Raw genomic sequence first — 15,483 nt, 5'->3', positions numbered from 1 at the left:
CAGCCTCCGGCGGAGCGTGAGCGCTCCCCGAGGAGCTCCGCCGTTGCTGCGGCCCACAGGGAGCTCACGGCAAGGGGCCAGGGCAGCTCCCGCAGCAGCGTGCACCTCAGACGCATGTTTCTGATAATGCATACAGTCCTCTTAGCTTTAAGCGTAGATTCCCGAGAACTTTAAACTTGTCTTCCTGAGAACAGCGAGAGCGAGGATGAATAGATGGAGGCGAGTGCAATGCCCCAACTTGATACACTGCAAGCTGCTTCCTGAGTCCATAACCTACAGAGAACCCAAGTATAAGCACATGGGCTTATTTCAGTCCTCCTCTGCTATCTGCTAGCAGAGAGATCAGTGCCTTTTGTTGTGGATTTGAGCTGCTGCTTTGAGCTGTGGGGAAGGCCACCCAGCTCCCCAGGCTGCATGACTCGCAGCCACCCTGCTAAGGCACTCACGCCCGCCTTCCAGTTAAGCCAGCTGTAAATAAAAACAGCTAGGATATTTTTTTTTTTTGTCTAATAACTTTGACAAAGCACCTCACAGCCATACCAGTGAGCAACTTTGAAGTCATCTTGAATTTCTGCAGGATTTTCTCTTGTGTCAGTTTTCCTTGTCCTTTATTAAGCAAACACAGGATCGGGCGTGATGCTAAGCTGGCAGTGCTTGAACCAGAGACAAAGCCTCAGTTCATCCCCATGACAGAGAAAAGTACAGTTCAGGCTACTACCCGCAAACTCTTTATCACACTAATTTTACAGATATGTGAGTCTGTTATTAGTAGCATTTCCCACCAATGCAGAGCCAGCATAGACTTGCAGTCAGTATGACTCCGTATTGCAGTTTGACAAAAAACATAGGGGAAGAAAGAGAAAGAGAGAAAGAGAGAAAGAGAGAAAGAAAGTCCCAGTAAGAATACCAGCAGGATTTTTCCTTAGGGGAATACAGTTTTAGGGGCTCTGAAGACAAAATGGCTGCTCTGTATTTGAACGCAGGTGGGGAGCTGAGGCCAGCTCATAAACAACTGGGCAAGCCACAATCTTCCAAGAGTTACAGGATGCTCCCATGATTTGAAGTGCTTTGAACCTGTGTTGCTCAGAACAGAGTGCGTGGCAAAGTGATGAGACCTGTGTAGCACACGAGGGGGAGTGGAGCAGCACAGCGGGTTAATGTGGCCTTTCCGTGAGGGAAATCGTCTCTCACCTGTGTTGAAATTGTGAGGCAGATGACAGATCAACATGAGTTTGCTATGTGGCTCATTGCAGGGCCCCAGGGACATCTCTCAACCTTATACAACCTACTTCACAGCACATGGCCCCACTGGCAGCCAGTGCAGGACAGGGGGAGGACAGGGTCAACACAAGGTGCCAGTGACCACTTACACATTGGCAAAGCCATGCTGGAGCCGCAAGGCTGGAATAGGCAAGCTGATTCCTCAGAAGAGGAATAATGCACGGCCATCCCTGCCCATTGCTAAACAAAACTCTTCATCTCACTTTCATACACTGTAGGTTTTTATGCAAATAGTTCTTATAAGCTGTTGTAGAAATAATTCTAGATCCTTGAATGTATAGTCCCAAGGGTTTCAGAAAGGAAATATGACGTTCTTTTCTACTTAGTCCACATGTGTTGTCTTTTATATTTTGCACACACACCGTACAAAATTAAAAAATTTAAAAAACCCTGTGGTCTGTCAAGACCTGGCTGAACTCATAGATGTTACTCTGCTTTAGCTGTACCACCTTAATTGAAGGATAACTGCTTGGCATGGGCACTATCATATTGGAAGAAATGTGTGTGTCATATAGCTTATAATTGTACAGAAAAGGACTAAGAGGCATCTTTAGAAGTGAAAACCAGGACAAGCACAATACCAGAGAGACACAAGTGAAAGTATTTGGTTTGTCACAGATGAATTCTGTGACTTTTGGCAGGTTAAGCCATCTCCCTGGATAGGTATATTCTATTTGGAAAGACTGCTGTGCGAAGCGGCTCAAATGCAGTGTATGCCACAGCCAGCCTAGGCAGGCTGACGGGGTCCCCCAGCCCAGAGCTATGCCCCAAAGCACTGGCACCCCGCGAGCCTCTAACCTGCAGGGGGCAAAGGCACATCTCCATCAAGCTCCTTTCCACAGCTTCTACAGCTTTAATGCTGAGATGACAGCACCTCATGGTGTCTGTGGAACTGTGCAAGGACAAATGCATTTAAAGACTGTGATGCTTTCATATAAAATGGTAAAGGGAGGACGTATAAGATCCTTAGACAGAAAACTGCAACTTTACTGTTACCTGTGTCGACATAAGTACATTCAAAGAAAAGTCACCTCTTTCCTTCAGCTAACATATAACAGTAATAAAAAGTGTGCAGATTGTGGCACAATGCATTGAAGTAAATCAGGGTGAAAAAAAAAACATGCTGAGAAGGGAACATTTATGTGCATCAACAGTTCTGGATAAAGAAATTTATAGCAAAATGAGACAAACAGAATGTCAGAACAATCTCCACAGGGCTCAGTTCAGCTACTTTTGAATGTTATACTTCTATTTCTCTTCAGTTTTGCATTCTGAAGCTTTTGTGTATGCTTGTGCAGGGAATACTCCCCATGTACATTTTGGTTATAAATAATGGGTACTGACTGGACTTTAAATCTTTTCTATTTCCAGAACTGAGGCGTGAGGCTCCGTAAGTGCCCCCAAGTGGCTTCAATTTCTGTCCTCAACAAAAGATATCAAAAGAAATGCAGGCATGCCTGTCCTAGAAAAAAACATGCAGAAGAAAGAGAAAGATACATGCAGTAAAGATGAGACAGTAAGTGACTGTTTCTGGGAAAACAAAAAGAAACAAAAAGAAAAAAAAAAGGTTGAAGATAGATGACAACAGCTTTTAATGCTGTAAATTAATACAATTATTTTAAACCAAGCTCGGTTCCAGATTTCTTCTTTCCAGGGAACACTAGTTATCCTGCAGCAGTTTATAATCAGGAACTTTGATCTAACATTAGTGCTTCTCATATCCAAATACATCCTTCCTCCCAACATGCTGTGAAGAATTCCAGTAAGTGAAATATTGTAACACAACAGCAGATGCATTACTACTCAGGCAAAGATGGCACGTAATTATTTCTTAATAGTACAGAACTATCAAACTATCACATATGATTAATTTTCAAGCTGGTTTAAAAGATGCCAGATGTGTATGCCTATAAGTAGTCAACCCCCTGAGTTTAAAGCTTTTTTCCTAAGCAGAGTCATGAACTGTACAGTAACCTTATCCAGAAAGATAGGGCCAAAGCCAGGTAACAAAAAGAAATACTATTTGGCACACCTATTTCTACTGACCAAGAAATCAATGACAGAAGAGATATACCCTGACTAAACGTAGTTTCAAACTGTAGAATTACCATTCTTTTATTTCTGAGATCCAGGGTACATTACAGGCTAAATTGGATTTTCATTTCCATTAGTAACAGGTAATCCTATGACACTTTCTATGAGTATCTGAAATCTTTGGTTTCTAGACAGGGAAACATAATGCAACACTGACTTTTCTGTGGATGTCAAAAGGCAGAGCTGGTATTTGAGCTCAGAGGACACCCTCTCCCTGCCTTCTGTTCAGAGCACTTCCTCCACCTTCTGCCTCCCTGCACGCACTAGCAAAGGAGTTTGCAGCTAGCCTTGCTCTGAGCAGCAGGTGGGACTAGGTGACTGCCAGACATCTCTTCCAACCGAAATCACACTATGGCCCCGCAACCCCATGAAAACGAATGTCTACTACATCAAGGGCTAGTAAAAAAAACATCTGAACTTTACCTGCTTTAGGAGACAGGCAAAAATCAAATTAGAGAAATAAACCCTCCAAAAGTTTATGGTCTACACTAATGACTAACTGACAAGCACAGCTGAATTAGATGGCCATTTCTCAACTGGGAGATACGTCAACCTCACTGAAGAACCATGCTTAGAGCATCACGGCCTCTTGCAATTTCCCACTCTTTCATGGATCTCCTCCATGCTTGATTTTCTCGCTGCCCCCATAATTCATCTGGCTTTTAAATGACGAATTACCACTTCACTTGGTTAGTTCTACATTAAAAAACAAAGGAAGTTTAATTGCACAGACAGCGTGAGATTGTTTTCTTCCCAGATACTGTTGGTTTCCTGCTCCAAACAGGACAAGGATAAAGCAAGTATAAACAGAAATGTTTTATCAAGCCTTCTAGGAGGGTTCCAGGCTGGCTGACAGTCAGAGGTTTGACAGGATAAAACACAGATTTGTCGAGGATTCTATGTAGCCAGTGCTAATAAATAGGTAGACCTGCACATTTTCTATTTCTGCAGTATTATAACCAGTCATATTACCAATCAGAAAAGTATTAACCTGCTGTTTTAACCCACAAGATAAATGCACTTCTTTACTAATGAAATATCTTCTCTCAATACATTATTTTGTTATGTTCTAATGTATTTGAAGATTTCCTAGAGTCTAGCTCAGACTACAAGTTTGCATCATGCCTATTTGCCCTAGGATTTATAGAATTTTTACCAAGGAATATTGTCCTGTTTTCCACTAGTTTCCTCCCCTATCCATTTGAAATCCTCATTGGCAAAAGGCCTACAAATAGAGCTACTGGAGAGGCACCACTGCTTCAGTATTGCATACAACTGCATACTATGTCCTAAAATCCAGGCACTTTAAGACCTAATGAAACTCCACTGAAGTCACATAATTACATTTGCAGTAATCAGGCATCTCAACTGCTAAAAAAGAATAAATGGATTTTAAAAAGGGATGCAATATATTAATCAGCAATAGAAGAGGAGAAAAAAAAAAAAGAGGACAGTTTGGGAACAAGTAGAATTACTTGCTAATCTCTTTTTTTTTTTATGATTAGGCAGTGCCAAAACTTCCAGTCCCACCACTGCAACAGACCTTACACATGTACCTACAGTGCATGAAACACTTGGTGCCAGAGGAGCAATTTAGAAAGACCAAGGTCATTGTGGAGCAGTTTGGAATTGCAGGAGGCCTGGGGGAATCTTTGCAGCAAATCCTCGAGGAAAGAAGGGAAAAGACAACAAACTGGGTAAGTAAATGCAGATGAAAAAAAGAGCATCATCTAACACAGATGCTCATTTACTAACTCTTTGTGATGTTCTATACGTGATCACTGCCTTCTTTCAGCGGGTCAATGCAAACAGGGCTCACATCAGATTCTACCAAAGGGAATGAATATTTCAGACATGCTAGGCTAGAATTTTCAAATGATGTCAAAATCCATGTCATTTTTATGTTTTCAAAAGAACAGTTTGTTGACATAAATGAGGGAATTCATGCACCTCAAGTGCATGCACCCAGGTGTCAGCTCTACCTGTAGGAAGCATTAGATTGCATCCTTTTTGGATGAAATTTCTTCCTTTCCCTTTCATAACAGGATTTAGAGTTTTTATTAAAATGAAAAATGGTTTCTGTTAGGGCTATAAAAAGTGCCTTGCATAGCCATCTAGCCAAAGCTCTGATCCAAATTATTTTGCAATGGAATACTTTAGGATAGGAATTACTCTTTTTAAATTAAACTATTATTTGCCACTCATTGTCACACCATACCAATGTAGTTACCCTGAAGTATTTACTTTGCCAAATATACACACATGTATACATATATATATCTATCACATATGCCATGCTGAGACCTCAGCCTTTAAAAAAGTTCGGCTTTCTGCTTCCAAAGACATAAGCTGTAGGTAAAATAGATTTTATTATTCCACAAACTCACAGTTCATTCTGCCTGCATTAACCATGTTAGAATATGGCAGCTGAAAACTAGAAACACTGATTTTATTGAAGTCCTTCCATCCCAGCAGGAAGAGGGACACTGAATGGTTTCATGGATTCAGTGAAATCCTGCACGCTTGCTACTGATGTCAGTGAAATGTGCTTCTCCCCTAACTTTTCAGTTGTGCGACCCACAAGAAAACTCCATCAAATTGCTACTAGCAAAAAAAAGAGTCAGAAAAAAAGGCTACAGTACTGGAAATGCTTTTATTTTAAAAGCAGTGCTTAATTTCTGAACTACTTGTTGACAGAATCTGAGCAGCACTAAATGCTGCCCAATCTCATTTTGTCATTGTGATCATGGAACTTCATATTTTTGGTGGCTAAATTAACCATTGCTTAAATAGTGTTCCTGATAACAAATAGTGTTCCAGGAGACAACTGTTCATTTAACCACTTACAGAATGAAAATTACAGAGGAAGGATGTGTAAGTGTTTTCTGAAATGTCTCAACTTTAAATACTCATTATTAAAATTAAATACTTGATTCTTAAGATAAATGAAAAATGTTTTTATTTGGAATTTAACTTGCCAGGAGTACAGTTCTAGCCTGTTCTCCTGAAGGCTCCAGAGGCTGCGGGGGAAGCATCTGTTCTAACAGCAATGAAACATCTCAGAGGAAAACTTTTTCAACTGATGCGTGCATTCATAATTATTTTTGCATAATTTTGTTGTTGTTTATAGTTACTATATGCAAAGCATGCCCGCTAAGCTCAGAAAGACCATTTAACCTTTTTATGAAACCCTCAATTTTCTGAATAATGATTCTTCAAACTCTGCTCAGACATAACGGAATGCAGTTACCATACATCTGCATTTCCAATAAAAATGGTTAGAAATTTAATAGGTGTGTCTGTCTGGGTCAAGCATCAGTAAATCTGCATTTGTGTTGGTGGACACAGGGAATTCTCCAGGGGCCCTATCCACATGCCAGTATCTGCAGGACTGAACCATTAGGCTTGGGAAATTCTTTTCCCACTCTGTCTCGCTACAGAACAGTATATGACGGCTAACAACAGATCACCTTGGCATCATTGACAAATATTTGAAGACCCCTGAGGAAAGCCATCACTAGTAAAATTCCATCCATCTCTCAAACATATCCCAATCACTATTCAGGAGTGAGCAGTTAGCATGTTGTACTCAAACATTTTTTTGTTGTAGAGAGAAGCAAACAACAAAATACCCAAGCCACCACAATATGGAGCTTGTTTATTTTTTAATGGAACTCACCGTAAATTGCCATTGATTGAAAAATAGGATTATGGAATTGCGGCTAATTTCAGCTGAGCTGAGGTCACAGAGCCCAGACTGAAAATGCTCTGCAGCTCCATTAATCAGAGCCCATGCGTGACACCAGGAGCACCCAGCACTCTCCCCTCACCCCCAGATTGCCTTTCCGCATGCTGCTCATAGCATTAAGATTTCGTGTCCCCTTCCCTTAGGTGTTTAACTACTGGCTGGATGACATGTACCTCAACAACCGGCTAGCTCTTCCAGTCAATTCGAGCCCAGCAATTATCTTTGCCCGTCAGTATTTCAAGGATGTAAATGACCAGCTGAGGTAATGTACTACGACTTTGCAGCTTTTGCTAAATCAAAGAACATTTTAAATGTACTGCTTTTGCAAAAAGACAATCAACTTTCATTAAAAAAATAAGGGCTGTTAACCATTAAATGATTTCCTACTAGGCTTGCTGACTGAAAGCTGTGTTTCCGGAGTTACTCATCCTGATATTCAGAAATGAAAGTGTCATCACTATTACATTTATTGCATGGAAAAAATTGCCATTTTAATTTTTATAATGATTTATATTTTTTGAAGAAGTATTTGCAAAGCTTTTCATTGTATAATTCAAGTAAACCATTTTGCAATGGAAACCAGAAATACTAATTTCTGACACATTGTTTAAAGGAAAACAATCTTTAACATGACATCACTACAACTTGTAGCCACCCTGCAAACTGAAAAGGCCACGCTGGCATTAAATCATCCCTCTCAGGTGCCAAAAGGGCACCAGAAACACAGGGGATCTAAGAATAAGAATTCAGAAATCATTCCTCCCCAAGAACACTGCTTCCTTCAGGCCCATCCTTCCCAGCCCTGAACCGACCTTTCTCCTTTCAGCTGTTGTGGGCAATTACAATCATTTAAAAAGTGAAAAGGTAAGCAAGTAGCCAAGCACAGAATATACTTCTCCAGATACCCTTAAAACAGGATTCCATTCTTCAGCCTTTGCCAAAACATTTTCTCCTTTTAAAACAGTAAACCAGATTAAATCTACCTTTGTATAGTGCAATTTTGCTTTTAGCACTCTCCAGCTGCTCATTACTGAATTAACTACATGTGAATTTATGCTATTATAAAACAGCCTGAACCTTGAAGCCGATATGTTATTTTAACATTTTGCACAGACAGCCAATGTATCTTTTTACTTTATTTTAAACATAACTATAGATGCTTCCATTCATCACTGACTAAATTTATTGTGCACACAGCTTTCGAAAAACCTCCACTTTGCACTTGCTAATGCACGTGCTTTAACAAGGAAATATTTTTTTCAGAGCCTCCTATTCAGACAAAGTGCAAATGGGCAGTGTCAGGAAATAATACACCTGTCCACAGCTCTGCAGAAAGACTATCTGCTTAGGACAGGAAGTTCTCTAATAAATTGGACAGCTTATGAGTATTGATATTGAAACCCATGTTAGGGATTCTATTAAATATTCAGCCTCTGCTCCCGTTCTCTAAATAAATGCTTTCAGGCTTCCTCCTGTGGTAGTCTGTTTAACCATTTGAAGGGACCATCTCTAGGATTTCATATTTCTCTTGACATGAATTAATTTAGATTTTGGGTGGGGGTCAGGGGCTCTCCTTGCCAAGCCAGACTTTCTCTCCTTATGCTGTGTCATCAATCATTCAGGCTCTCTTCTGTCTCTCAGAAACAGCCCAGTGTTGCTAAATGACAAAAGACTGATGTCACTTCTATCTGCTACTTGCAGGTTTGCTGCCAATCTAATTTCAGGAGTGCAAGACTATAAAGCTTTACTGGACACGTAAGTAGCTTGGTAGGAGAGCTGCTGCTTGAGTATCTGCAGGGCTTCTGATTCAGTGGTGCTCTAGCATGCCCAAAGTCAGGCTGCATTGCACCTCTCCAACATTTGCAAGGGCTGGGGCTCCAGCATGCTTCAGGGAAAGAGCTTCAGCAAATTGTATGGGCTTTCTGCTTTATTACTGCAATGTAACAGGTTGGAGAAGGATCCTTTTTGATGCCTGGTAGTCATTACTCTAGCATACGCAGTGCAGCCCAAAGGACACACACAATCTGTGTAACAGACCTATTGAGAACACACCATGAAGTCTGTGCTTCCCAGACACAAAGAGCAGCAGCACTGCGGCTACACAGCCTGCACACCTTCCCTGGCACTGGATGCCTGCCAGGGTGCTGCATCCCCTCCATGTACTGCACACGGAGTGCAGTAGAACATCAGCCCCCAAAAGAAGAAATAACACATGCCGCCAGGAGAAGGAAGCCTCACCGTAGACAGATTGTTTCAGTGGCTAGTGAAAATAAGACGTTACTTATGACATTATTACTTTCTGTATATAAACACAGGGAAACCCATCATTCTTTAAGTCACAAATAATGTAGCTGATAACAGAATTTTACATAGCACTTCTCAACCTCACCTAATATGTTCCAAGTTGACTGCTGAAATCACTGGTCCCTGAAGAATAGAAACAGTGAAGAGCCCAGCAAAATGGACACCACACCATAGTAGGGAAGGGGTCATTTTCCTGTCTGGAAATACAAGAGGCCTATGTGACATGCTTTAACCAATGCTTATTTGTATGAGGAAGACAAAGTCCATATTCAAACAAAGTCCCTATCAACTATGAAGTAGACAAAAGAAAGAGGAAGAGGCTGTTTGCTTTTTCACTTCAAAAGTCTGACAGCTACTCAGACAGTATAGAAAGAGGTACTTATTTAAGAACACATGCTCTTGTCTAAAATATGCCCTGCAACTGCATACACCAGCACTGGCATGCTGTGAAGTACTTTTGCATACTAATGTAGTTTGTTGCATCTTTATATGACAGCATCTGAGATGAGCTAAAGAAACCACATTGCTCAAACCAAGGATAATTTAAATTCTTAATATTTTGACCTTGCTACTGTAGAGCCAAAGACTCCTGTGATCAGATTTGCTTGCCTTAAATCAATAATCATTTAAATCCTCATTACTGTGTCCTCATATTGTTATTACCATTTCCTTATCACTCTTTCTGTAAAATTATGAGGACACCATAATGGTAACATTTTCAGTTCCTTATTGCTGTTAAGGACTTCTACCACCAAGAATACTGCTAAGCTTTTCTTGGATCACCCCAAATGCAGATGCACAATATTCCAGCCCAAACCAAGGCATTTAGTTTTAGCTGTGCAGATATTCCATGCAGTTGCCAGGACTAAAGATTTCAAACAAAGCCTAACTTGCTCACATAAAAAAGATATAAGATCTTATACAGACATCTCCTAAATAACGACAAGATTTTCTGGTGCCATCAATCAGAGTTAATAACTCCTTTCTCAGCTGCTATAATTACAGATTGTCTTATCTAAATCTGCCATGTTATTCCACTATTTTTGATCATCATAGATGCTCTTTAAAACTCTGTTAAATATAAGAGGATTTCTGCATTATGCAAAATGTGGAAGAAGGAGAACACTAATAACTGTATTTTGCTGATACGGAACAAAAAAAAATGAAGCACCAGTACAAGGAAAAAAGTGATACAAAGAGTTTGAGAGCCAGGAACTAAAATGAATATCCCTGGTTTAGAACTGCAACAGTTCTAAAGAGACACTTAAAGATAAACTAGCATAAAGCATTACCCTGTAGCAGCTATATGACAGTAACCATCCTGTGTGCTTCTTTGCCGCTGCCCCACTCTGGCAGGCTGGAAGTTTAGTCCTCTTTTGCTGAGGGAAAACCTCTGCACCACAAGATCTTCTTCCTCCTGTGGTCTCTGCAGCCCCTCCTGAACAACAGCACCATTATTTCCTGCTGCAGTGACAGTGGGATATTTTACAATCCATAATCATAATTGTGATAACTTTTTTTTTTTTTTTTTTTTTTTGCCTGGCCACTAAAGAAGTCTTTTAGGAGTTGTTTTCACATGCCTTCCAATAAGAAAGAAACAGGCTTTCAGCATTGTTCCCCCATAGGTCTAAGTAAAGATTAGCATGTAAGTGAGGCTCTGTAGAAAACAGAAATTCCCTCTGTAGTGCCCCAGTTGTTCCTGTTCATCAGGCAAGGCCCTCTCAAACGCTCTCTAACCACTCTGCACAGTACAGGCCACTGTGATTTGCTGTGAATTTCATCAGTACTTTTTTCCAAGGTGCTATGTCTTTTCCAGCTGTTCTGCAGACTTCCATCCTGGCAAGTTTCTGGGGTCCCATCTAGGCAGGCTTCCCATCCACATTGCAAAGCTGCTTGTGACCTGCTAGTCTTTCCATTTCCACTAGATGATAATGCAATTGCCTAATGAATATGCATGAAGCTGCCAGGAATGATGTATTTAACTTTGCTATGGGAATTCATCTATTTCCCTTATACTGTAATCTCATTTTATTATTCAATTTGTATTATACCTGATCTAATTGTAACAGAACAAAGGACAGATTAGATTTCTTTTCCTTTCTGTCTCTCTCTCCCCTCTCTCCCTCTGGCTTTGTTTTTCTCCTTCTCTCTCTCCAGCCATGCTTTACCTGTTGATTTTGCTCGTGGACAGCTGTCTGGTCATCCTCTCTGTATGAAGCAATACTATGGACTCTTTTCTTCCTATCGTCTTCCAGGACATACCAAAGATACCCTCGTGGCTCAGAAAAGCAGTGTAATGCCAGAACCAGAGCACATCATTGTTGCTTGTAACAATCAGGTAAACGAGTGTTCTTATTTTTATACCTTTCTATATTTCTTAGTTTGCTCAAATTTGCTCAAGAAAAGCCTAATCTAATCACTGTTCAGAAATACAATTAGCATGCTACATATGAGCTCACTTCTTACCAAGCATTCGCTGTCAATATTTCCAAAAGATGCTTCTGCAGCATTTTTGTCCTTAGCCGACATTATGTTCCAAGTACAGTGATGCAGAAAGGAGGAATGTGGCAGAATTCATCTGCTTTCTCATTCAAACAAAGATGTTTATTAAACAGAGATGAAATCACAGAGAAAAAAAAATCTGATTAATGAGTGCATTTGCTGGAAACGCTCTTCTCTTGACAGTCAAGTATTGGCACACAACATGTGGCATATATACCACCATCCCACGCAGGGGGACCAAAACTATGCCTGAAGAAGTTAGCACAGGTGCAGGCAGAAATACTGAAGCGTTAGAGTGAATCTGTCCCAACCAATAAATGCCGCCAAGCAGCAGAGTATATTGCCGGGGCACAGTAGCTTGTAGCCCAGCTTGACTAATTGTAGTACTGGAGCCATGTCTGCAGGCCCCCTTTCAATGAAGGGGTAGATCCCAGTGGTCCCTTTTCCAGGAAGTCCTGTTCTTCACCTCAAATGGAAGTTCCCTAGATTCTCTAGGTTAGCTTTAAACAAATACTACCATGGAAATTATTTACATACTTCCTGATTTTATCTCTTCAGTTTTTTTAAATTTTATTCAGATAGCATATGTTTTATTTGAGCCCAACACACAATAAGAGGTGTGAGGGCCAGAAGGAGAACCTGGGGAGCTACAGGCCTGTCAGTCTGACCTCAGTGCCAGGGAAGGTTATGGAGAGGATCATCCTGAGTGCCATCACACAGCACGTACAGGACAACCAGGTGATCAGGCCCAGTCAGCATGGGTTTATGAAAGGCAGGTCCTGTTTAACCAACCTGATCTGCTTCTATGACCAGGTGACCCACTTGGATGAAGGAAAGGCTGTGGATGTTGTTTACCAGAACTTTACTAAAGCCTTTGACACAATTTCCCAGAACATTCTCCTGGAGAAACTGGCTGCCCGTGGCTTTGACAGGTGTACTCTTCGCTGGGTAAAAAATTGGCTGGATGGTCAGGCCCAAAGAGTTGTGGTGACTGGAATTAAATCCAGTTGGCAGCCAGTCACAGGTGGTGTTCCCTAGGGCTCAGCATCAGGGCCAGTTCTGTTTAATATCTTTATCAATGATCTGGACGAGGGGATCATGTGCACTCTCAGTACATATGCAGACGACACCAAGTTGGGTGGGAGTGTTGATCTGCTTGAGCGTAGGAGGGCTCTACAGAGGGATCTGGAGAGGCTGGATCAATGGGCTGAGACTAACTGTATAAGGTTCAACAAGGCTGAGAGCTGGGTCCTGCACTTCAGTCACAACAACCCCATGCAATGCTACAGGCTTGGGGAGGAGTGTCCGGAAAGTTGCCTGGTGGAAAAGGACCTGGGAGTGTTGATCAACAGCCAGCTGAATATAAGCCAGCAGTGTGCCCAGGTAGCCAAGGCAGCCAATGGCCTCCTGGCTTGTATCAGAAATAGTGTGACTAGCAGGACTAGAGAAGTGATTGTGCCACTGTACTCGGCCCTGGTGAGGTCATACCTCAAATACTGTGTTCAGTTTTGGGCCCCTCACTACAAGACAGACATGGAATTGCTGGAGCATGCCCAAAGAAGGGCAAGGAAGCTAGTGAAGGGGTGTGGAGCACAAGTCCAATGAGGAGCGGCTGAGGGAACTGGGGTTGTTTAGCCTGGAGAAAAGGAGGCTCAGGAGAGACCTTATTGCTCTCTACAACTTCCTCCTCGAGGAAACAGCCTCAAGTTGCACCAGGGGAGGTTTCCTAACCAGTTGAGGTTAGGAAAAAATTCTTCATCAAAATGGTTGTCAAGCATTGGAACAGGCTACTGAGGGAAGTGAATCAGTCACCATCTCCACAGGTATTTAAAGATGTGGTTTAGTGGTGGATTTGGTAGTGCTAGCTTAATGGTTGGACTTGATGAACTTAAAGGTCTTTTCCAACCTAAATGATTCTATGAATATATGTTTGCTAGAGCAATTGGCATTACACAGGTGTAAAAACACAGGAGGAGTGATCCGTGGGCCAGTGCCCAGTGTTTTTGTGCTCCATTGCCTGCAGGTCTGGCTCTCCAGGCAGGACTTCAGCATCTCAACACCTACCCAGGTGAAAGCAAAATGTTGGACCAGTAAGGGTCTAACCCACCTGTGACTGTTCTGACTCCTGTCATTTTTTTGCAGTTTTTTGTTTTGGATGTTGTCATTAATTTCCGCCGTCTCAGTGAGGGAGATCTTTTCACTCAGTTACGAAAGATAGCCAAAATGGCAGAGAATGAAGAGGAAATGTTGCCTCCAATCGGCCTGCTGACAACAGATGGAAGAACAGAGTGGGCAGAAGCCAGGACAATCCTTATGAAAGGTTAGCAGCAGCAATCCCAGCTTTCTCTTCTTCATCACCTTCCTCCTCCTCCTCACCATCATTGCCTTTCTTTGCTGGAGTGAACATTACAGCAAATACAGGACTGAATGTGCAACCTCACTGCTGAATATTTCTAGCAGGAGGAAACTCAATACCTGTAAGTGTTCAGATGTATGTTACCAGGGAAGCATCAGATACAGTTTGACCCTTTGTCTGTGTATGTTTTAAGTGTTACACCATGAAATTATCTCTCACTCCATTCTCTGTTTTTCATCACATAAATTACATTACATAAGATTTTGTGATTTGTCTCTTTCTTCACATCCATTTTGTACCAATAGTACCACCATTATTACGTGGTACCAGTCTCTTAGCTTTTGGCAACTATTAGACATTTTTCATCTCATCTAACAAAGACATCTATAAGTTAAACACCTATTGAATCTAGCTCTGTACTCTCTCTAGTCAATGGAGAAAAACAGAAAGTACCAGGGCTGAGTCATCCAAATCTTAAGTATCTAGGAAACGTGACACTAGTTATTACCTGCGGGTACTTCTCTCTCTCTTCCAACAGGCAGCATTTAGCTGTCTTGGATTCTGGACTCGAATGCTGGACTTTGAAACAGATGAAAATAAAGGGTAGGATTAGTCACCTCTATCACTTCACACCTTCTATATTTTACCCTGAAGCTATGTGATGTAAACGCCCTCTTTTTGCCATTTTGGATGACATTCAAAATGGTATTCATTTTTCCCTTGTGAAAAAAAAATTAACTCAACCCTTCATCTACAGTTCAGCAATGCTATGGAAAATACTGCTGTTTTACCAATGCCCTGGAACATACAAGAGTTGTCAATAGTCTCAAAATGTTTACCATCCCAAGGAAGATCTTCCCTTGTCTTATTCAAGTTTATCTGTGTTTATAATAACTTGATATAGATAAACACACATGTGCACATACACACAGAGTCCTGAACATTATTACGTGGTACCAGTCTCGTCTTCAGGCTTTCCCCTCCCCATCTTTTGTTTTTAAAGCAGGAGAAAAAAATTCCTTATTTTAATGGAAAGAGAGATAAACACCTAATTATTTATTTCTTTGTCACACTTATAAGTGAAACAGTGAATACCTTGAAATATACAGCAAAATCATCTTTGTAAACTTACATCATCCTAAAGAAAAAAAGACAAGTCAACAAAAACTAGCAGAACCATCTCTCTAGTGCTTTTGGA

General features: G+C 41.2%; 1 protein-coding gene across 1 annotated transcript in view; it reads left to right on the top strand.

The window, feature by feature from the left end:
• The first annotated feature begins 2,734 nt into the window (after positions 1-2,734).
• The window catches only part of CHAT (choline O-acetyltransferase), a 30,556-nt gene continuing 17,807 nt past the window's right edge, over positions 2,735-15,483 (top strand). The window contains exons 1-6 of the mRNA XM_010293374.1: positions 2,735-2,797; positions 4,881-5,072; positions 7,267-7,385; positions 8,825-8,878; positions 11,585-11,765; positions 14,072-14,249. Coding sequence (XP_010291676.1) covers positions 2,735-2,797; positions 4,881-5,072; positions 7,267-7,385; positions 8,825-8,878; positions 11,585-11,765; positions 14,072-14,249 — 787 coding nt within the window. The remainder of the gene's footprint in view (positions 2,798-4,880; positions 5,073-7,266; positions 7,386-8,824; positions 8,879-11,584; positions 11,766-14,071; positions 14,250-15,483) is intronic.

Source organism: Phaethon lepturus, unplaced genomic scaffold, assembly GCF_000687285.1.
Source record: "Phaethon lepturus isolate BGI_N335 unplaced genomic scaffold, ASM68728v1 scaffold3558, whole genome shotgun sequence".
NCBI classification, from domain to species: domain Eukaryota; kingdom Metazoa; phylum Chordata; class Aves; order Phaethontiformes; family Phaethontidae; genus Phaethon; species Phaethon lepturus.
This window is presented reverse-complemented; position numbering and strand designations above follow the sequence as displayed.